The sequence below is a fragment of the Callithrix jacchus genome, chromosome 12, assembly GCF_049354715.1.
Source record: "Callithrix jacchus isolate 240 chromosome 12, calJac240_pri, whole genome shotgun sequence".
Taxonomy (NCBI): domain Eukaryota; kingdom Metazoa; phylum Chordata; class Mammalia; order Primates; family Cebidae; genus Callithrix; species Callithrix jacchus.
Window position 1 is genome coordinate 50,429,413 of NC_133513.1, and position 23,901 is coordinate 50,453,313.

The 23,901-nt window shown below is 42.6% G+C and overlaps 1 protein-coding gene and 1 long non-coding RNA gene across 4 annotated transcripts in view; one reads left to right on the forward strand and one right to left on the reverse strand.

The window, feature by feature from the left end:
- TMEM254 (transmembrane protein 254) lies at positions 1-14,409 on the reverse strand. 2 transcript variants are annotated; one of them, XR_013524872.1, is made up of 5 exons: positions 14,106-14,409; positions 10,029-10,132; positions 9,768-9,827; positions 6,373-6,450; positions 1-1,734 (listed from the first exon to the last, which is right to left on the reverse strand). XR_013524872.1 is itself a non-coding variant. In XM_054242903.2 (4 exons), the coding sequence occupies exons 1-4, from the start codon at positions 14,391-14,393 to the stop codon at positions 1,614-1,616; spliced, it is 573 nt and encodes a 190-aa protein (XP_054098878.1). In that variant the 5' UTR covers positions 14,394-14,409; the 3' UTR covers positions 1-1,613. The 2 variants fall into 2 exon arrangements, 1 of the variants encoding a protein (XP_054098878.1); XM_054242903.2 differs by lacking the exon at positions 6,373-6,450.
- LOC118146269 (uncharacterized) overlaps positions 13,684-23,901 on the forward strand; it is a 21,149-nt gene continuing 10,931 nt past the window's right edge. The window contains exons 1-2 of one of the 2 annotated variants that reach the window (XR_008475480.2): positions 13,684-14,517; positions 16,537-16,739. This is a non-coding gene — a long non-coding RNA (uncharacterized LOC118146269). Of the gene's footprint in view, positions 16,740-23,901 lie in introns of both variants that reach the window. The other variant, XR_008475479.2, reaches the window with a different exon arrangement.

Genomic DNA, 23,901 nt, shown 5'->3' on the forward strand with positions numbered 1-23,901 from the left:
TAGAGATAAGTCACAGCATTTTATTCAAGTTAATCCATTTCATTCAATAATCGGCCACATTGTTCCCAGCACCACTATTACTGTCATTATTTCTCTTTGGAGAAGATCAGGTATTAAGAAATCTGGTTTGAATTTCCATGATGCCTAACTCTATGGTCAAAAATCCTCTTCTTTACCAAAAAGCAACTTCTCAATCACAAGACAAATAGACGGATAGACTGAGATATATTTGCAGAAATTTATCTCCACTGGAGACAATTCAGAGTTCATAATATTTCAGGGTTGTGCTTTACTCGGGGGCTCTGTTTTGGGGAGGGGGGTTGTTTCTCCTAAATGTTTGCTTAATACAAATAACTTGCCCCACTGTATCACAGATGGGAAATGAGGACTAATCCCCAGAGAACAAGCAGGCAGTCCTCCAGGGAACAAGCCTTAATGGCTCCTGGTGGTGACAGAGTCATTCTGCTTCCCCAACCTGTGAGCAATAATAAAGTATAACCAAGTGAACAGGAGAGGTAGTAACTAGCCAGATAACCCATGGGCTAGAATCTCTAAACAGGAATGCTTGTGTGTTTTGAATAATTCAGAGCTGGAAAGAGACACTTTTGGAGAATAGAAAAATGTGAAAAAGATAGAGGTCTCTCACCAAGGAACCCACAAAAAAGGTGGTACCAGTCAAAGGTAGTCTTGTGCTTTTCTTTTGAGATGAGGGTACCCCAAATGGGTTGTGTCATTTTCACATGAAAATTGGAATGATAATGAACAAGTGAAAGTGAAATCAGCTTCTGTCCTTTGTTCAATAAACATGGATAGAGCACCTGTGTGCAAGGCAGTGGGAGGTGCTGAGGGGAAAGGTAAAGCTGTTTAAGCTGTGGCCCTGAGCTGAAGGAGCAATCTAGCAGTGCTATCAGACCCCACACACTACAGTGTCCCAGGGGTCAGGTGGAGGGAAGGATCACTTCCGGCTGCAGCATCAGGCAAGGCACTCTGCAGCCTCCCCTCTGGGTTCTCAGCGTGCCTTTATGTGGCTGCTTAGCCTGCCCCATCCCAGGCACTTGCACATCTTCCTTATCTTTCTCTGTAGGGTGAGAAATGGAAGTTTGAGAGGATAAGATCCTGCCTCACAGGTACTTAATAAATGTGTGTGGAATTGATGTATGGTGAAAGTGTCACTTTATCTTAGTGCAGCAAGGTGGAAAGAGCTTTGGGAAAGGAGAGGAACGATGGTGGTAGTGAGGGTAAGGTGTTTTCATCAGAAGACGGGAGCAAGGGTACACAAACCAAAAAGTCAATTTAGTACATGGCTTAGCCTAGAGCACACAAGGGCCCCAACACAACCAAAGGCCATAAAAAGGTAGCTGACATCCTCTGCCAAATAGAAATGAAAAGCTAAAATCTTTCTGTTTCTCTTTGAAGTAACAACTGATGTATTCAAGCTCAACCAGAGCATATAAGAGAAAAATGACTAATGAGAGGGTCTGAAATAGCTTTGAAGGACAGTCAGATTCTAGAAAGTAGAAAGATCACTGAGTAAACACTGTACCTCCCTTATCCCCCACACACAAAAAAGGTGAACGTGAATGTGAAAGTGTAGAGCAGGCTTTCGGACATCTTCAAGTTTGTTTTTGGCGCTTCGGTTTGTAAGCAATCAAGATGCTGAGAGACGCTATCCCAAACAGGAAAGTCTGTAGGAACCAGAGTAGCTGAGCCCGACCACTTGTGATGCCTTTGTGCCTAAAAAAAAAAAGAAAACAAAGTTTTAACACCAGAATGTTAATCTTACAGCTTCATGGGAGTTATTGTCTTCTATATATATATTTTTAAATTATACCTTCCACTACTTTCCTTGGGTTTATTTTGCTGCTTTTCTCTGGCTTATCTTGGATGGTTCATTTATTTTTTATGTTTCTTGTTTTCTAATAAGTGTATTTTGGATGATACAGCCTTCCCTGAGAACCAGTCTGGCTACTGTCTGGGGCACAGTATTCTAAAACTGTTCCTCATGCATTTCTGATAAGTGGATGGAGTAAAAAGCACTGGTATGGCTTCAGAGCAAATGTTCTGAAGACAGACCAGATATAGATCCTAGCATGATCACCTACCAGCTATGACCTGGGAAAATCACTCCATATCCCTCAGAATCAGTTTCCTCAACTGAAAAATGGGAATGGCAGTAGCTATCTCACTGAATGTTGAGATGATTGATGGAATAATACACGCGAAGTGCTCAGAAGAAGCCTGGCACACAGTCATGATAAACACCTGCCTGTATCATCATTCAAATTAAACTGCCTAAAACAAGGTGCAAAAAAAAAAAAAAAGACCCAGTGGAAGTGAATGGCTTGCTATGTACCATCTGTATATAAGCCTCATTTGGATAACTTTTATTTAAAGCAAATATCAAAAAACTTCTGTTTCTTTTTGAAGTAACAACTGACAGTATATGTAAAAACAATGTACTTTTATACAGTAACAGATTAAAGGAGAGAGTCTTAATAAATGATATCTTAATAAATGCAGAATGGCATTTAATAAATTCCAAAATCTGGTCTTTTCTACCCCTGCCTCCAGAGATGGGGGTCTCGCTCTGTCACCTACAGTGGAGTGCCTGGTATAATCATAGCTCACTGCAGCCTCACACTCCTATGCTAAAGCTGTCCTCCCACCTCACTGGGATCATCACAGGCATGTGACACCATGCCTGGCTAGGTTTTTCTTCTTCTTCTTCTTCTTTGTAGAGACAGTGTCTTGCTTTGTTGCACAGGCTGCTCTTGAACTCCTGGCTTTAACCGATTCTCCTGCCTCAGCCTCCCAAATCCTGTGCTAGGATTACAGGTGTGAGTCACCTACATCCACACCCAACATCTTTTTTTTTCTTTCTTTTTTTAAAATGAAGTCTTGCTCCGTTGCCCAGGTTGGAGAGCAGTGGTGCAGTCTTGGCTCACTGCAACCCCTGCCTCCCAGGTTCAGGTGATTCTCCTGCCTCAGCCTCCGGAGTAGCTGGGATAACAGGCATGCACCAGCTATTTTTTCTTTTTTTTTTTTTTTGTAGTTTTAGTAGAGATGTGGTTTCGTCATGTTAGCCAGGCTGGTCTTGAACTCCAGAACTCGTGATCCACCCACCTCAGCCTCCCAAAGCACTGGGATTACAGGTATGAGCTACAGTACTCAGCTCCAACACCCATTTTTAATAAAATTTCTCAGCAAAGTTAGAAATACAATGGAACTTCCTAATTTTGATAGAAGAGATCTACAAAACTCTGGAATAAACACAATGCAAAATGTTGAAAGCTCTCCTTTGAGGTCGGAGCAAGGCACACTTCTAGTCAGCATTTCTAGAAGTTCAAGCCAGTAGAATAAGGGAAGAAACATAAATAAAAGGTATACAGAATTGAAAGAAAGAAATTAAACTGTATTTCTGGACAGTTTTATATCTGAAAAACTGAAAATAATCTACAAACTATTAGAATTAATAAATTTACTTAGCAAGTTTGCTGGGTATAAGGTCAACATAAAAAAATTGACCATATTCATACAAACTACCATCAAACAACTAGAAAATGAAACAAAGTGAGCTGAGATCATGCCACTGAACTCCAGCCGAGGTGACAGAGCTAGACTCCATCAAAAAAAAAAAAAAGTCAGGTGTGTCTGTAATCCTAGTACTTTGGGAGGCCAAGGCAGGTGGTTCACAAGGTCAGGAGTTTGAGACCAGCCTGACCAACATGGTGAAACTCTGTCTCTACTAAAAATTCAAAAAAAGTAGCTGGGCATGGTGGCACACACCTATAATCCTAGCTACTCAGGAGGCTGAGGCAGGAGAATCGCTTAAACCCAGGAGGTGGAGGTTACAGAGCAGAACTCTGTCTCAAAAAAAAAAACAAAAAACCAGTGGGGCACTGTGGCTTATGCCTGTAATCCCAGTACTTTGGGAGGTTAAGGCAGGCAGATCACCTGAAGTGAGGAGTTTGAAACCAGCCTGACCAACATGGAGAAACCCCATCTCTACCAAAAGTATGAAATTAGCCAGGTGTGGTGGCACATGCCTGTAATCTGAGCTACTCAGGAGGCTGAGGCAGGAGATTCGCTTGGACCTGGGATGTGAAGGTTGTGGTGAGCCAAGATTACCCCATTGCAATCCAGCCTGGGCAACAAGAGTGTAACTCTGTCTCAAAAATAAATAAATAAACAAAAGTCGGCCAGATGCGATGGCTCACGCCTATAATTCCAGCACTTTGGGAGACTGAAGCAGCCAGATAGCTTGAGCCCAGGAGTTCAACACCAGCCTAGGGAACATAGTGAGATCTCATCTTTTTTTAAAAAGTCATTTATAATATCATCTCAAAGTAGAAGTAGCTGAAAATTAATCTAACAACAATGTGTAAAACCTCTTAAAATTACAGATATATTAAAGGAGATATATTTTAATTATAGATATATTAAAGACAGGCCATTTCATCATTAGAAGACTCAATAATAGAAATATTTCATGCTTTCCTGACCTTAAGGAAAAAAATAGTCATATGTTAGCCCAGTGTAATGGCACACCTGTAGTCCTAGCTGCTTGGGATGCTGAGGCAGGAGGATCACTTGAGCACAGTGCTCAAGGCTAGCCTGGGCAACACAGTGAGACCCATCTCTTAAAAAATAAAAGAAAATTTTAAATAGGCAAAATGACAATGAAAATCAATTATAGAAGATATTATATCTATATATATAAATACAACTGGATTACAGGCATCAGTCAACCATACCCTGCAACTTTCAATTTTATAAGCTGAGTTTTTACCACATAATTACCTTTTAAAAACAAACATGTGGGCTGGCAGGGTGGCTCATGCCTATAATCCCAGCGGTTTCAGAGGCCGAGAAGAGTGGATCACGAGGTCAGGAGATTGAGAACATCCTGGCTAACACAGTGAAACCCCATCTCACTAAAAATACAAAAAATTAGCCAGGCGGGGTAGCAAGTGCCTGTAGTCCCAGCTACTTGGGAGGCTGAGGCAGGAGAATCACTTGAACCCAGGAGGCAGAGGTTGCAGTGAGCCGAGATTGCACTACTGCTCTCCAGCCTGGGCGACAGAACAAGACTCCATCTCAAAAAAATAAAAATAAAAACAAATATGTTTGTTTTGAAATGGGCAAAATAACAAAAATATTTTGTTCCAGAAAATAATTTATATGATCTTGTAAATGTGTAAGATACTTAGGAAAGAAAGATGAAGATGAGTTGCCATCTTGGAAGAACAGGCTCACTGAATAGCAGGACCTGTTCCCTCCTTCTCCAGAGGGGTCACAATTGGTGGCTAGGTCACCCAGAGGAGTTTCCTGGGGTCACCATAACTTGTTCTCATTCAAACACCTTTATCTGTATCCTTAGCTCATTTTGCCTATTTAAAAGACAAAAGCCTTTTAAGAAAATTTTCTTAATTCTCAGTCCCTTAATGATTCCACCAAGACCCAGGCAGATGTAAACATATCTTTGTGAGTACATTTTTTCCTGCCTTATGAAAAAATGTTACTTCTGTTACTTTTAAATTTTCATAATTTACCTGTTTTGGTCACTCGAGGCTGCCCTATCACAGAGTACTTCCACTTGTCAAGAACTCCTGTTCTGTTTCTATACTGTAATAAAATCTACTCTACAGACAAATTTTCGCAAAACCTGAAAAACCTTTCTAAGGGCTGCAGAGCCAACTGGGGTACGCAAGCAGCAAGAATCTAATTTCTGAAATAAGAGAATAAGCCGTATATTCTGAAAGGAAAATTCCAGATTGTAAAAAGGTAACAATGAACATGAGTGTTGGCCTCAAAGAGATATGATTTTATTTATCCCTAAGGAAAAACCATTCCATTTTTCTTGTTAAAATATTTTTATGTAACAAGAACTACAAGCACCTTTCAAAGAAGAGTTGAATCTCACTTTGTAATCAAATAAATACAAGTTAAAATGGCTAGATACCCTTTTTAATCTATCAAAATAGCAAAGCATTTTTTGTACATGCCCTCCCACCCCCACCAAAAATGCCACTTTCTTTTCTTTTCTTATTTTTTGACAGAGTCTCACTTTATCGCCCAGGCTGGAGTGCAGTGGTGTGAGGCTCACTGCAAACTCCACGTGATTCTCTGCCTCAGCTTCCCGAGTAGTTGGGATTATAGGCATGCACCACCACACCTGGCTAATTTTTGTATTTTTTAGTAGAGATGGGGTTTCACCATGTTGGCCAGGCTTGTCTCGAACTCTTGACATTAGGTGATCCACCTGCCTCAGCCTCCCAAAGTGCTGGGATTATAGGTGTGAACCACTGCGTCTGGCCAAAAATGGCACTTTCATAGAATGGTAGTGAAAATGTAAAATGCAAAAAACCCTACTGAAAAGCAATTTTGCAGTCGTATCAAGAGCTTTATAACTGTTCTTTCACTCAGTAACTCTACATCCACAGATTTAGCCTAAGGAAGAAAATAAAAAATACCTAAAATGGTTAAAGAGTAAATGTGCATTGTTAGAAGGTTTATTAAATAATAATGGGATATACAATTACAGGAGTCTTTTGCAAACTTTAAAATTATTTACCTAGAGATTTTAAAAACCTGGGAAATTATTTAATATTATAATTACGGTGTTTAAAAAGTTAAACGTGAAGTCTAATCTTATCTCTAGTGAAAAGAAATTCACCAAAAAAGTGCTTACTGTATTTTTTAACATGGGATTTGAGAGACTGACTGTGCACTGAAATTCTTATTTAGGGCCTAACACAGAGGAGCTGTTTGCTAAATGCTAATTTTCTGCTACCTGATTTTTCCCTCCAAGGTTGTTTCTGTATTTTTTTTAAGAGTCCAGAATATTGCTTTGTGCATGATGATCATTGAATTAAAAAATTAACATATGCATGAAAAATAAAAAATTTCACCTCCCAGGTAGCTGGGATCACAGGTATGAGCCACCATGCCCAGCTAACTTTTTTTTGTATTTTTAGTAGAGACAGGGTTTCACCATGTTGGCCAGGCTGGTCTCAAACTCCTGACCTCAGGTGATCACCTGCCTTGGCCTTCCAGAGTGCTGAGATTCATCATCTCATAATTCAAAAAGAGGATTTATTTTGATTTATAGTGACTAACGATACATTCTAACATGTTAGACCATAAAGAAATGATTTCAAGAACATAAAAATAGTGACCTAACCTCTATGCCTGTTCTCCCCCTGCCCTTCAAAATAACTGTATATAAATTTGATTATTCTGGTTTTCATCAGATACTCAAAATGCCAACAACAAAATAGGTGTCAGGCGCTCCTACATTCCAAGTTGAGGAGCTGGACCAGACGCCTTGAATCCGAGATTCCACTGCAATACTGCAGAGGCCACTGGGAAGAGGTCCTAGTGTCCTGTGGCATTTCCCACAAGCCCAGAGAATGGCTTCAACAAAACCATTTGTAGAGCTTGACATGAGTCCCCTGGAATCTGGGGAAGGGTTTAATATCTGATTCCAAAGAGTAAGCACGGCTTTGGCCGGTTTGCTGGGAGAGCAAGGAAGCATGGCTGCACTGCGGACTGATGAACTTGCAGATGATCCCACTGGAGGGATAAGGAAGTTGTTTACTGTGAGCCACACAGATCCTGTAGAAGGCACTGGACATGAGTAGGTTTAAAAGGACCCTGTACCACTGGCCCACCTGAAGGAAGGAAGTGATCTCAATAAAAGGGTAATTCTCCCCAGAACACAGACTCTGAGGGTGAAACTGTAAGTGGCATGCTGGAGGAGGTATCTGAATGAACCATCAAGGAAACTGCAGAAGGGAGATCCTTAGTGATTAGCAGTGTCTCAAAAATCTACCACATCCCCTCTAGAGAGAAAGAGCCAGTACTGGAAACGCTACATACACAGCACCCAGCTGCCTGATCACAAAGCAGCAGCTGTTTATTGTTTTCTTAATTTTAATTTTAATTTTTGAGACAGGGTCCTGCTCTGTCACCCAGGCTGGAGTGCAGTGGTGCAATCTTGGCTCACTATAGCCTCTGCCTCTCAAGTTCAAGTGACTCTCATGCCTCACCCTCCTAAGCAGCTGGGACTGCAGGCACGCACCACCATGCCTGGCCAATTTTTTGTATTCTTAGTAGAGATGGGGCTTTGTCATGTTGGCCAGGATGGTCTCAAACTCCTGGCCTCAAGTGATCTGAGCACCTCAGCCTCCTAAAGTGCTGGGTTTACAGGTGTGAGCCACTGCACCAGGCGAGCAGCAGCTATTTAAAGCTGAACCTTATTCTCTGTAACTATTGCCACCATCCCAAGGGACCATAAGCAGCAACCGCTAGTGAATAGATGAGAAGGTGGAGTGTAAGAGAAGGCATCAACTCCACCTTTTCCCCACTGCAGGCTCCTGAGCCCCAGCTGAATGAGAACAGACATTTTGAATTAGAAGAAAGTTTATAGTTTTAACAAATAGACTGGGCTAGAATGGATATCATCAGATGGTGATTGGAAATCCTATGATCTGCTTGAAATTCCATCCAGAGATACGGTAAAAGGTGGGGAACAACCCAGAAAGGAAATTTACTTGGAGAGTGGTGAGAAAGAAATAATAAAGTTATTTTCTGCTCCTCTTCAATGAAAGTCTAGCTTGTGACTGGGCACAGTGGCTCATGCCTATAATCCCAGCACTTTGGGAGACCGAGCCACGTCAATCACCTGAGAGCTCAGGAGTTCGAGACTAGCATGGCCAACGTGGTGAAAACACATCTCTACTAAAAATACAAAAATTAGCTGGGTGCGGTGCTGGGCTCCTGTAATCCCAGCTACTGGGGAGGCTGAGGCAGGAGAATTACTTGAACCTGGGAGGCAGAGATTGCAGTGAGTCAAGATTGCACCACCGTACTTCATCCAGCCTGGGTGACAAAGCAAGATTCTGTCTCAAAAAAAAAAAGTCTAGCTTGTTTAATAAACAAGAAAACAGAGTAATAGTGCCCAATTAACATTGATTATTTTTATGGAAAAACAGTAATAGAGTATCTTATTTTCTACTTTTAGAATAGAAAAATAATAGAGGTGATAGTATATCTTGACCAGAAATTAACTCAATTAATTAATTAATATCTGGACCAGAAAGTAATTGAAAAGCAATTTAGCATTACTATAACCATGTTTTCCAGTGTACCATACTTTCTATATATGCTTATATAAAGTACAAATATAAAAATAATTTTTTCTAGTATTCCCATACAGCATTAACCTACGCTAGCAACTGCTAAGTGGGGTCTGGTTTGGGGGCTTTTAACTAGCACTGCATCCTAGAATTATCTGTGGAGCTTTTAAAAAAAACACATTCTTACATCTGAGGCAAGACTTAGAATCTCTGGGTCTGGAAACCAGACGTGTGTATTTTGAAAAAGCTCCTCAGGTGGTTCAATTGTAAAATGGGGATTGCCAGTCACTGGCCTAGGTCAGTCACTTAGCTCTTTTGTAAACTAGAAGCCAGGCTCCTAGTCTTTTGGTCTAGTTGGGGCTACACAGAAAATTTGTTAAAAAATAACAAAAGTCACCTGAATTAGATAACTAAGTAATTGATTAACCAATATAAACAAAATGAATCCATTCATCAAACATTTACTGGGTGCTCCCTCTGCACAAGGCTCAGTATCAGGTATGGGGATTCTTCTCTACCCTGAAAATGTTCTCAACCTACAAGTGTGTGAATTATTTAAATGTGGCTACTCTCGGTTTATATTAGATACTAAGAGAAAGGCGACAAGGAGTTACTTCCAAGACTTACTTGCACAATACTATGGCATACAAGGACTCTCCCACATGAATCAGCCAGGCAAGCCAATACCTGAAACCAAAAAAAAAGTTAGTCTTTTTTTAAGGTGATAGTTATCTGCTGATGAAATCTAACACAGCCATCTCAGAAAGAAAAGCACCTTAATGTGAACTAACAGTACTCTTAGATACCAAAAGGCAGCTGCGGGCCTTCCAGGTCTCCCGTGAGACCAGAGCTGCAGTGTCCACAGCCCATTTGTGCAGCTCTCCTTACCCATTGCTCAGGAGGGTGTGATGGTGGTCCACCAAGTACTGAGTGAAAGAGCCCAAGGGCCCAAGGCTCTGATAAGGGATACTCTGAGGCCAGAAGACAACCCACTGAAAGAGAACCAGAGACACAGAATACCTATTAGGTCACTTAAAACCTGTTTTTTTGTTTTTTTTTTACGAGAAAGGCTGTGAAACAATACAAAAACAACTACAGACCAAAGAAACTCTGAACAGTCATCTGGGCCTCCATTCTTGACTTCCATTTTCTTTCTTTTTTTTTTTGAGACAGGGTCTCACTCCACTGCTGGGGCTAGAGTGCAGTGGCATGATCATGACTCACTGCAGCCTCTACCATCTGGGCTCGATCCATTCTCCCAACTCAGCCTCCCAAGTACTTGGTACCACCCATGTGTGCCACCATGCCTAGCTACTTTTAAAAATTGTATATAGAGGCTGGGCGCAGTGGCTCACGCCTGTAACCTCAGCACACTGGGAGGCTGAGGTGGGTGGATCACCTGAGGTCAGGAGTTTGAGACCAGCCTGGCAAAACCCCATCTCTACTAAAAATTAAAAAAATTAGCCGGATGTGATGGCAGTTGCCTGTCGTCCCAGCTGCTTGGGAGGCTGAGGCTGGAGAATTGCTTGAACCTGGGAGGTGGAGGTTGCAGTGAGCCGAGATTGCACCACTGCACTCCAGCCTGGGCAACAGAGTGAGACTCCATCTCAAAAAAAAAAAATTGTATATAGAGATAGGGTCTCACTATGTTGCCCAGGATGGTCTCCAACTCCAGGGCTCAAGCAATTCTCCCACCCTTGCCTCCCAAAGTGCTAGGATTACAGGCATGAGCCACTGTGCTGGGATGACTTCTATTTTCTAAAAGCAACTCTACTGGGAGATTTATGCTGAGGAAAGTATGTGGTTATCAGACTCAATGCCCACAGTGGATGACTCCTAGTCTTTTTTCTTTTTTAAATTTGTAGAGAAGGGATCTTGCTTTGTCGCCCAGGCTAGAGTGCAGTGGCATGATCACAGCTCACTGCAGCATTGACTGCAGTGGGTCCTCCCAACTCAGCACCCCCAGGTAGCTGGGATTACAGGTCTGGGCTACCACGATTGGCTAATTTTTATTTAAATTTTTTTTATTTTTTTGAGACAGGGTTTTGCTGTCACTCAGGCTAGGTACAGTGGCATGATCTTGGCTCACTACAACCTCCGTCTCCCAGGTTCAAGTGATTCTCCCACCTCAGCCTCTAAAGTAGCTGGGACTACAGGTTCGTGCCACCATGCCCAGCTAATTTTTGTTATGTTTTATTTTTTTTGAGATGGAATTTCACTCTGGTTGCCCAGGTTGGAGTGCAATGATGCCATCTCAGCTCACCGCAACCTCTGCCTCCAGGGTTCAAGTGATTCTCCTGCCTCAGCCTCCTGAGTAGTTGAGATTATAGGCATACACCACCATGCCCAGATAATTTTTGTATTTTTTTAGTAGAGATGGGGTTTCTCCATGTTGGTCAGGCTGGTCTCGAACTCCCGACCTTAGGTGATCTGCCTGCCTCACTCTCCCAAAGCGCTGGAATTACAGGCGTGAGCCAATGCGCCCGGCCTAATTTTTGTATCTTTAGTACAGACAGAGTTTCACCATATTGGCCAGGCTGGTCTCCAACTCCTGACCTGAGGTGATCTGCCCTCCTTGGCTTCCCAAAGTGCTGGGATTACAGGAGTGAGCCACTGTGTACGGCCCATGGCTAATTTTCTTTCTTTTTTTTTTTTTGGTAGTGATGGGGTTTTGCCATGTTGCCCAGGATGGTCTCGAACTCCTGGGCTCAAGTGATCTGCCCGCCTCAGCCTCCCAATATGCTGGAATTACAGGTATGAAACACCGTGCCTGGCTGGCTGACTCCTATTCTTTTTTTTGAAACAGAGTCTTGCTCTGTCACCGGCCACCAGGTTGGAGTGCAGTGCCTTGATCTCGGCTCACTGCATGCAACCTCCACCACCTGGCTTCAAGCAATTCTCCCGCCTCAGCCTCCCGAGTAGCTGGGACTACAGGCACGCCACCACACCCAGCTAATTTTTGTATTTTTAGTAGAGATGGGTTTTCACCATGTTGGCCAGGATGGTCTCGATCTCTTGACCTCGTGATGTGCCCACATCGGCCTCCCAAAGTGCTGGGATTACAGGCCTGAGCCACCATGCCCGGCCATGACTCCTATTCTTAATACATTCGACCAAAATCAGTATTTTATAAAAGATACTAGGAAATTTTGAATTTATGTGCTTTTGTTAGTTTCTTGACTGCAGAAACTGGCTTGAGACAAAACCCTTGCTTAATTTAGAATTCCTTTCTCAGCTTTCCCTTTTTGTTCCTCTAAAACTGAGAATGAGCCACTGCAAAGAGATGGAAAATAAGTGAGATAATGTTTGTGACATTTTAATAGCAACTGCTTAATCATGTTTTTTGTAATCTTAACTTTTCTCGGCCTCTGTGTTGCAACCTCTACCAGCTTAGAGTTTCCTGAGAATAATTGCCAACAATTTCAAAATGTATTGTCCTATTCATGTCTTTGTCAAGGGCAGTACTACCTCTCTCACTATGTTGCCTCACATCTGAAATTTAAATAAAGCACAAATATCACTGCATCCTCCCAAACCAAGGGGCAGGGGGAGCATCTGCCAGCTCCACAAGATCCCAATTTGAAGTCCTCAAAGCTTTCCTCCAACTATATTCTAACTAGTCACAGACACAGAATTGTAGAACAAAATTCACCTTTGAAAAATTTCAGTTCAACACCTCTGCTGTAATACAGGGAAATCTGGACAGAGGTGGTCAGATTTTACAACAACAAAGTACACTGTGGACATGACAGATCCCCAATCTCCAGGATCTATTGGTATATCCCAATAGCTTCACCTTCCTTCAAAATTTTACCACCTTATCACTTGAGGTCAGGTGTTCGAGACCAGCCTGACCAATATGGTGAAACTCCGTCTCTACTAAAAGTACAAAAAATTAGCCAAGGGTGGTGTAATCCCAGCTACAGGTTGAGGCACGAAAATCGCTTGAATCTGGGACTCAGAGGTTACAGTGAGCCGAGATCGCCACTGCACTCCAGCCTGGGTGACAGAGCAAGACTACGTCTCAAAAAAAAAAAAAAAAAAAAAAAACTTACCACCCTAGCCCACAACCTACTTCTCCACGCATCTTTCTCGTTATCCTTTAAACAGATTCTTTCTCAGCCAAACGTCGCTTTTTCTCAGTACAGTTTTTTTCTTGCTTCCACACCTATGTCGTAACAGTTATATCCTCTCTATCCCATCTTACCACTTAAATCCCACCCATCCTTTACGTTTATCCCCGTTTTCCAAGCGATTCCTACTGGCTCAAACATTCTGCTGCGGAAGCCCTATTCTGACTTGGCAGGCCTATGGCAGTCTGTCAACTTGACTTCCCACTTCGTGAGAGGCTTAGGCTCGGTGAACCCCTTAGTAAGGTAGCAGAGGTAAGGACGCAAAGCAGGAACACTGGGAAGCAGAAACCATCCCAAGAGCCCACCAAACTTCCGCTTACAGGAGTAACCTAGGCAATCATCAGCCGCGCGTGCGCACAGACCTCGTTCCCACAGCGCCCTCGCCCTACGAGGGCCCGGCGGGACAAAACAGACACCCGCCCCACCCCACACCTCACCGCGAAGTGGCCCAGCCCCAGGACTGTGACCAGAGAGGGCAAGGGTCTGGGTGGACGGAAATAGGCGGTAGCTGCGCTGCTGGCCTTCGACTTCGCCATCCTCTTGAAAAACCTAGACACAGAGTTGTCTGGGAACTCCCCAGCCGTCTCCGCCCCTGGATAAGAAAAGCCTGGCTAGCCGGTTTCTGACCGGCCCGAGCGCCGGCCCAAGACCCTGGCGGACCAGTGCGCCTGCGTCTCATTCCGGCGCCTCGGCCCTTCCCTCTGCTCCAAGCGCGCGGGAGCCGGGATTGTGCTTGCACGACCTCCCCCGGCCTGCGGGCCAAGATCCTGCGGTAAACCGAGCGCGCGCTCGCTCCCTGGCCCGACCGTGGCCCTCCGGCGGGCGCCCTTACTGTGTGGTAGCCAAAGCTGAGGGTGATGACTGTGAACCAGAACAGACTGCCTCTCTGGAAGTAGGCCGTAGCGCCAGCTGCCGTAGCCATGGTTGTAGCACCTCGCGGGGAGCGCCCGGCTGGGCCGGGGCGGGGCCGCGCTCCTCCCGCCATCCCCGCAGGGTGACGATGGTGCGGGTTGGGAGCTCCCTGTGAACAAGTCTCCCTGTCTGGCCCCCGTGCCCTGTCTGGTTCCAGTACAAGGGGCCTTGGAATCACACTTGGGTTTAGATCTGGCGGGCTGGTCATCTTGTAGGCGTGACTCTCCTCTGTGACGTTTCTGGGTTTAACATAAAGCTAATTGGGGCTGGCGAGGTGGTGTTTCCCTGTAATCTCAGCACGTCTGGCGGAAGGATCGCTTGAGCCCAAGAGTGTGAGACCATCCCGGGCAACATAGCGAGACCCTGTTTCGAATAAATGAATGAATGAATTAGATGTTGGAACAAATTCCAGCAGTTTGGGAGACTGAGGTGGGCGGATCACTTGAGGTCAGGAGTTAGAGACCAGCGTGGCCAACATGGTGAAACCGCGTCTCTACTGAAAATACAAAAAGTTAACTGGGTGCGATAGCGTGCGCCTGTAGTCCCAGCTACTCGGGAGGCTGAGACAGGAATCTCTTGAACCCGGGAAGTGGAGGTTGCAGTGAGCTGAGATCGCACCCACTGCACTTCTGCTTGGGCTACAGAGTGACACTCCATAAAAAAAAAAAAAAAAATGAACACCTCCTATGTTCAAGGGATTGTTCTAAGTACTATACAAGAATTAACTCATTTATAGCCGGGTATGGTGGTGTGCACCTGTAATCCCAGCTACTTGGGAGGCTGATGCAGGAGAATCACTTGAACCCTGGAGGCAGAGATTGCAGTGAGTCAAGATCACCCCATTGCACTCCGGCCTGGGTGACAGAGTAAGACTCTGTCTCAAAAAAAAAAACACACACACAAAAAAAACCCCTCTATTTAATTCGTAAAACAATCCTAAGCAGTAAACTATTGTCTTTATTTCAAAGAAGAAGAAAACAGCACAGGGTCCTGTAATGCCCAAGTGGGTGGAGATACTGGAAACCGAGTGGCAGCTGGGTGTTCCAGTTCCAGAGAGGGCACTCTGGAACCAGCCAAAGTTCTGTTTCCTCATTTTTTACATGAGTATCTTGGGCTATAAAGTCTTAAAGAATGGATTTCAGAATATGTGAGGAAATCCGTTTCCCAGGTAGACCACAGTGCCCTTGAGTATCGGGATTAACAGTAACAACTGGTGTATTCTTAGTCTTTTATGGTCCTTGCTCACACCACGCTCTTTGTTCTCCTCCCTCCAAATAACTCCTTGTTTTCTCAGCTTTCCGTTTATTTCTTCCCTCCTATAAGTTTTGCTTATTATCTTCTTTGTGTTTTCAGTCCCTTTCAGATTCCATTTGTACCTTCATGCAGATGACTAAAACAGTCTCCAGCCCTCACCTGTTTTTAGTTGGGCACCTTTACCAAGGATTACTCACACCTCAAAGACAAGAAGTCCATTATTATCTACAGAGTCCATCCTCACCAAGGCTATTGTGTCTGTGTTTACAGCATGTTCCCTCTACCGTGTACCTAGATTCCTTGCTTTGACTTTCCCCATATCATGTAGAGATTGCAGACTAATCAGCTGTCAAGAGTTCTACTGATTGGGTAATACTTCTAGATTAAATCATGGTTTAATCCCCACTGTCTCAATGAGTCACTCCTTCCTATATCCTGCCACTTTGGCCCACAAACAATCCATTTATTGAATTTGTGACAAATGAGAGGATCATCTTTTCCAAGTATAGTTCTGATTAAACCTTTACCATACCAAAACTTTTTTTTTTTTTTTTTTTTTTGAGATAAAGTCTCACTGCATTTCTCAGGTTGTAGTGCAATGGCAGAATCTCAGCTCACTGCAACCTCGGCCTTCTGGGTTCAAGTGATTCTCCTGCCTCACCCTCCCTAGTAGCTAGGACTAGTCGTGTGCCACCATGCCGGGCTAATTTTTTATATTTTTAGTAGAAAGAGGGTTTTACCACTTTGGCCAAGCTGATCTCGAACTCCTGACCTCAGGTGATCCACCCACCTTGGCCTCCCCAAGTGCTGGAATTACATGTGAGCCACCATGCCCAGCCTGCCTTACCAAAACTTTTCAAGAACTTCCCTAATTTTAGGCTATTGTTTTTCAGTATTTCTATTTAGGGGTTAAATCTGCAACAAGGGAGATATTGGAGAAATAATTCATGTTACAAAAAATGTTGGAGAGGCAAAATGGCTTGGGTCAGTGGACTCCAGGGAGCTAGTTTCATGTCTTCTACAACCGAGCTTAGAGCTCAGCCTATTACTTAGTGTCCTGTGTCTTCCAACTTCACACTATTTTTTTTTTTATATAGAGATGGCATTTCACTGTGTTGCCCAGGCAGATCTCAAACTCCTGGTCTCAAATAATCCTTCCACCTCAGCCTCCCAAAGTGCTGGGATTATAGTTGGAGGCTGTGCCTGTCCATCAACAGCCCAACACTAAGCATCTTACTGTTAGCCCCTCGTGCACAGATAAGGAATTCAGAAGACAGTACCAGAAGATCTTTAATCAGATGTGAGTAGTTTATGTCAATTCATGAAGAACCCACAGTTCAGAAGGGATTCGTTTCTTCCAAGTCACCCTTCACACATGGCAGGGGTGACTGAATTCTCTAACGTCCAGGCACTCTACACTGCTGTCCCATCTGAACTGGTAGAGGAATCTCTCATCCTTGGACATTTTCCCTCTCCTCTCTAGATGGATTAATAACCTAAATATGAAAACAATGAAGAAAATCTGGGAGAGGCCAGGTGCTGTGGCTCACGCCTGTAATCCCAGCACTATGGGAGGCTGAGGCAGGCAGGTCATGAGGTCAGGAGATTGAGGTGAAACCCCATCTCTACTAAAAATACAAAAAATTAACTGGACGTGATAGCATGTACCTGTAGTCCCAGCTACTTGGGAGGCTGAGGCAGGAGAATCACTTGAACCTGGGAGGCAGAGGTTGCAGTAAGCCGAGATCATGCCACTACACTCCAGCCTGGGCCACAGAGTGAGATTCCATCTCAAAAAAAAAAAAAATCTGGGAGAATAGTTTTACAACTTTTGAGAGAGGGGAAGAATATTTAGTAACAATAACAACTTTTAGCATGTTATTAAATGAAAAGCCATTCATATGAATGACACTGTAAATAAAGTTGAAAGACCTGAAAGAAGGAATTCTCCAATATATGTAATTGACAAATGATTAAAGGATATGAATTGGACCTCCTCAAAAGAGAAAACTTGAGGCCAAGACTAAAGTTCCGAAGTAATAGCTATAGGATTTTTTTGAGTTTATGCGTGTAGGTGTGTATATACATTTAAAAGACTTTTATAATAGATTTCTATAATTTTAATTGGCATTTAAATTTGTTTTAACTGCCCTCTAGCACACCTGACTTTTTCTCTTGAAATGTAAATTTTGCTGTCTGCTTTTTCACCTAAGAGTTGTTCCTTTAATATGCAAATTTAGCACTATTTAGCTAAAACTGCATAGGGTAATATAATGGGTTATCAAGAATTTAAAAGTCTAAGGGAAAAAAAGAAGTCTTATGAATCTGTAAGATGTACTTCTGTTGGCATGCCTAATATGTCTATGTATCTGTGTGCTGTGTATATAATGTTTTACTACTAAAAAGATATTAAATAGCTTGAATTAATTGGTTTAAAGAAAAATAAAAGTGCTTAAATCAAATACAAAAAAAAAAGAAAAGACTAGTCAAATGCTTTTTCAAGTTCACATGAGATGGGATAATTCCCTTGACCCCCTTCATGGGTGGGAACTAGAGTGGCTCATTTCACTCAGCCTGCTGCTGGCCACTCCTTGCAAGTGGGAGCATGCAAGCAAACCAGTGCAGGAACCAGAGCAAACAAACACTGGAACTGGCCAGTTGCTCCTCTCTGTCGGGAACAGGTTCTGTGTGGGCCCTGCAGCAGCATCCAAGCATATTACAATCAATGCTCTTTCAGCTCTGTCATCTGGAGATGGCCAAGTGCCATCTAGCTCAGTGGAGGGTCAGGGTGGCAGCAGCTGCCCTCTCAGTACCTGCATTCTTGTCTGACATCCAGAAAGAATCAGGTCACACAATCCAGAAAGAATCGGGTCACACAAATTGATTGAAGGGTAGTGTATAAAGAGGATTTTTTTATTTTTATTTTTTAGACAGAGTTTTGCTCTTGTCTCCCAGGCTGGAGTGCAATGGCAGAATCTCGGCTTACTGGAACCTCCACCTCCCAGGTTGAAGTTACTTTCCTGCCTCAGCCTCCTGAATAGCTGAGATTACAAGCCTGCACCACCACGCCTGGCTAATGTTTGTGCTTTTAGTAGAGACAGGGTTTCACCACATTGGTCAGGCTGGTCTCAAACTCCTGACCTCAGGTGATCTGCCTGCCTCAGCCTCCTAAAGTGCTGGGATTACAGGCGTGAATCACCACACCCCTTGTGTATAAGGAGGATTTTACTGGGCGATGGAAGTGGCTCTCAGCAGGATGGGGAGTTGGAAAGCGGATTGTGTGGGAAGAAGGTGATCTTTCCTTGAAGCCCAGCTGTCTCTGGCTGGGCCCCAATCTGAAGCCACATTGTCTGAAGTTAGTTGTGTCTATCCACAGTCACAAATGATCAGTTGCTTATGTGCTTGCCACTCAGCCACTTGTATTCTCACCAGTCAGCTGCTTGTGTTGCTCTGCCAGTTCAAGTCTTTTTTTTTCTTGTTGTTGTTTCTGTTTTATTTGTTTTTTATTTTTTTATTTTTTACCAACTGAAGTCTTTTTATGGGCACAGGATAGGGGTGTGGCAGGCCCAAAAGGCAATATTTGGGTGGAAAAACAAGGTCAGTTGTTTTCACTTAGGGCTACTGTTACAAGCTTAACAGCAGGATTTAGCCCTGAGCCCAGCCCTTCTGTATCACACATGACTTAAGTAAAATTTTTAATAAATAAGCTGGCTTTAAAACTATTTGGTAAAATAATACTAGAAATGTCTTAAGAATTGTTAGTATTTTTGTTTGCATTTATTGATCAAGTGGTTTCATACTTTATTCCTGCAGAATACTATAAGATTTACCATAAGGGTTATAAAACTATAAAACCAGCCCAAAAGAAAATGATCCTTGCTTGTATTAATTTTTGACAAATAAGACATGGAACACTGTTGGTTTAATGAGTTATTGGTGAAAACATCCTTATATTAAACCTTAAGCTTCTTACCTAAGTAAACACCTGAAATTTATAGCTATAAAAATAATTAATAGAGAATTAGTTTTAAGTGATGACTATCACAGTTTTCATAAATAACCTAGGTAAACTACCAGATAAATTAATCAAGTAAATGTAATAGAATAAATGCTTGTCAACAAACTTGTCATAAAATTTAGGATCTAAAGTCATATTAAATAATGGATATTAATTGAATATCTGGGTAATTTACAATTTTAAAATTATAGGAAAACATTTTTAATGTCCTCATTAAAAGGCAAATATGGCCAGGCACAATGGTTCACATCTCTCATCCCAGCACTTTGGGGGCCAAGGCAGGTAGATCATGAGGTCAGGATTTCAAGGCCAGCCTGGCCAAGATGGTGAAACTCCATCTTTACTAAAAATATAAAAATTAGCTGAGCATGGTGGCAAGCACCTGTAATCCCAGCTACTTGGGTAGCTGAGGCAGAGAGTTGCTTGAACCTGGGAGGTGGAGGTTGCAGTGAGCTGAGATTGCACCACTGCACTCCAGCCTGGGCAACAGAGCAAGACTCTGTCTCAAATAAATAAATAAATAAGGTAAATATCTTTTTTTTTTTTTTTGAGACAGAGTTTCGCTCTTGTTACCCAGGCTGGAGTGCAATGGTGCGATCTCGGCTCACTGCAACCTCCTCCTCCTGGGTTCAGGTAATTCTCCTGCCTCAGCCTCCCTAGTAGCTGGGATTACAGGCACGCGCCACCATGCCCAGCTAATTTTTTTTGCATTTTTAGTAGAGACGGGGTTTCACCATGTTGACCAGGATGTTCTCGATATCTTGACTTCGTGATCCACCCGCCTCGGCCTCCCAAAGTGCTGGGGTTACAGGCGTGAGCCACCACGCCCGGCCCTATAAGGTAAATATTTTTGTCTAATTCAAAGCTTATTTAAGGTTATGCATAGAACAGTGTAAACAGAAACAGGAAATATGAGATGTAAGGAAAGTTATAAAGAAAGTAATAATTAAAATAATTTTTACATGAGGAAGAATATTGTATGTTTTTTTTCTCCCCCTAAAATAAGATTACTGGTTGTTTGGCCAGGCATGGTGGCTCATGAGGTCAGGAGTTCAAGAGCATCCTGGCCAATATGGTGAAACCTTGTCTCTACTAAAAATACAAAAATTAGCCTGTAGTCCCAGCTACTTGGAAGGCTCAGGGAGGAAAATCACTTGAAGCCGGGAAGTGGAGGTTGTAGTGAGCCGAGATTACACCACTGCACTCCAGCCTGGTGACACAGCAAGACTGCATCTCAAAAAAAAAAAAAAAGAAAAGATTACTGATTATTCAAGAAGGAGGGATATTTAGGACAAAACAAATAGCCCAAGCATGTTGTAAATGGTCTATGTAAGTTGTAATAAGGTTAGTAAAAAGGAATTTAATTTTTTTTTTTGAGAGAGTCTCACTCTGTCACATAGGCTGGAGTGCAGTGGTGCGCTCTTGGTTCACTGAAACCTCCACCTCATGGGTTCAAGTTAATATCCTGCCTCAGCCTCCCAAGTAGCTGGGATTACAGGTGCGTGCCACCACACCTAGCTAATTTTTGTATTCTTAAGTAGAGACAGGATTTCACCATGTTGTTCAGGCTGGTCTCAAACCCCTGACCTTGTGATCTGCCTGCCTCAGCCTCCCAAAGTGCTAGGATTACAGGCATGAGCCACCACTCTCAGCTGGAATTTAATTTTTTTAAGGGGTTATATAAGTCCATTGTCTATGATTAAGAAGAAATTATAATACTCTTTCTAGAGATGGGTCTTTGATTGTAATGTCAATGAAGAGGGTCGAACTCTGTAAAATAGTTGAAGAGATTTATTCTGAGCCAAATATGAGTGACCATGGCCTGTGACACAGCCCTCAGGAGGTTCCAAGAACATGTGTCCAAGGTGGTTGGGGCACAGCTTGGTTTTATTCATTTTAGAGAGGCATGAGACATCAATCAAATACATTTAAGAAATACATTGGTTTGGTCCAGAAAGGCAGAACAACTCAAAGCAGGGGCTTTCAGGCTATTGTTGAATTTAAACATTTTCTGATTGACAGTTGGTTGAGTTTGTCTGAAGACCTAGGATAGATAAAAAGGGAATGTTCAGGTTAAGATAAAGATTACGGAGACCAAAGTTCTTTTGAAGTCTTATAGTGGCTGCCTTTAGAGACAATAGGTGACAAATGTTTCCTATTCAGATCTTAATCTCTTTAGGATTGGGAGGGTCTGGAAGAAAAAGATCTAGCTATGTAAACCTAGATTCTTTGCAGATACAAATTTTTCCCCACAAAGAACAGCTTTGCGGGGCCATTTCAAAATATGGGAAAGAAACATGTTTTAGAGTAAAATATTTTGATTTTCTTCTTTGTATCATAATGTTATGCCAGAGTCAGGTTGAAAAGTAAATCATGATATATAGGGTTAAATACAAAACCTGTCTGAGGGCATGACTCCTCTAGATAGGAATTTGGACAAGATTTTTTTAAAAAATCAGAGTTTAGTCCTCATTAACAAAACTAAACTAATACAAAACTAAATAAATAGTTAAAACAAGATTTTATTTAAAATATTGACTTATTCTTAATGCAAGAAGTTTTTAATTCTTAAATTCTATATCTATCTCTTTGACATTCTCCAGATTGATATTACAGAAATTCAGCTCTTTCTCTTTTGAAAAGGCTTTGGATGATTGTTCTCTCCTTTGCCTTTTATTGGCTCCTGTAACTTTTTATTAATTATCTAAAGTAAGGGAGATAATTTTTTTTTAAACAAGCAAAGAAATATTTTTGGACCTGCCTTTTTATTCTGCATGTGGGAACTAGTTAAGATTGCCTAAGTCAATGAAGCATAAAATAGAAGCTGGAGTGCTAGTCAGGACAAATACTTCACTTCTCATAGCCCTTAGTGGAGCATTTATTGGAGCTGATGGCAAAAGACAGTACAGTAAGTACTTCCCAATGTCAATGACTGAACTAGAGAATTTCTACCTGGGAAAGCATTTATTGCATTATTATGGAATGCTAATTGAAGCTACCCCTATGCTAATGGATTCTGTTTATTTGCTTTTGAGACAGTCTGGCTCTGTTGCCCAGGCTGGAGTGCAGTTGTGCCTACACTTGGTTCACTACAACCTCCACTTCCCAGGTTCAAGTGATTCTTCTGCCTTAGCCTTCCAAGTAGCTGGGATTATAGGCATGTGCCAACATGCCCAGCTAATTTTTGTATTTTTAGTAGAGATGGGGTTTTGAATTCCTGGCCTCAAGTGATCCATACTCTGTTAATAGAAATAATGGGGCCAGGTGCGGTGGCTCATGCCTGTAATCCCAGCACTTTGGGAGGCCGAGGCGGGTGGATCACGAGGTCAAGAAATCGAGACCATCCTGGTCAACATGGTGAAACCCCGTCTCTACTAAAAAAAACACACGAAAATTAGCTGGGCACAGTGGCACGTGCCTGTAATCCCAGCTACTCAGGAGGCTGAGGCAGGAGAATTGCCTGAACCCAGGAGGCAAAGGTTGCTGTGAGCTGAGATCACACCATTGCACTCCAGCCTGGGTAACAAGAGCGAAACTTTGTCTCAAAAAAAAAAAAAGAAATAATGGTGCCCACAAGAGTTTCCTGATAAAATAAAAATGATTTATGTAGAATCTTGCTACCTGGGGATATAAGGAGGAGATACTGACAAGCAGGGAGCCCTTTCTTTGGACTAATTGTCACTCTGTGAGGAGTTGCTAGATACAGTACCTGATAGACAGCTCTCATGAGCTGCTTGACTTGTGAATGACATTTCCAAGGTAAACAAACATCTTGTTTGAAAGCTGCTACTCTGGTTAAAGAAGGGTCAAGAAAATATTTTTCTTTTTGACTTATTTGGGTGAATATGTTTTTTCTTTGTTTTTGAGACAGAGTCCCTCTCTTTCACTCAAGCTGGAGTGCAGTGGTGCCATCTCAGCTCACTGCAGCCTTCACATCTCAGGGGGTCAAGCAATCTTTACACCTCAGCCTCATGGTAGCTAGGACTATAGATGTATGCCATCATGCCCAGCTAATTTTTTTTTTTTTTTTTTGACTCAGAGTTTCATTCTTGTTGCCCAGGCTGGAGTGCAATGGAATGATCTTGGCTCACTGTAATCTCTGCCTCCTGTGTTCAAGTGATTCTTCTGCATCAGCCTACTGAGTAGCTGGGATTACAGGTATATACCACCTTACCTGGCTAATTTTGTGTTTTTAGTAGAGATGGGGTTTCACCATGTTGGTCAGGCTGGTCTCAAACTGACCTCAGATGATTCACCCGCCTCAGCCTCCCAAAGTGCTGGGACTATAGGCATGAGCCACCATGCCTAGCATGATTTTTGTATTTTTTTGTAGAAATGCTATGTTGCCTAGGCTGGACTCAAGAGATCCTCCCACCTCAGCCTCTTAAAGTGCTGGGATTACAAATGTGAGCCACCACACCCAGCTCATCCATGAAATATGTTT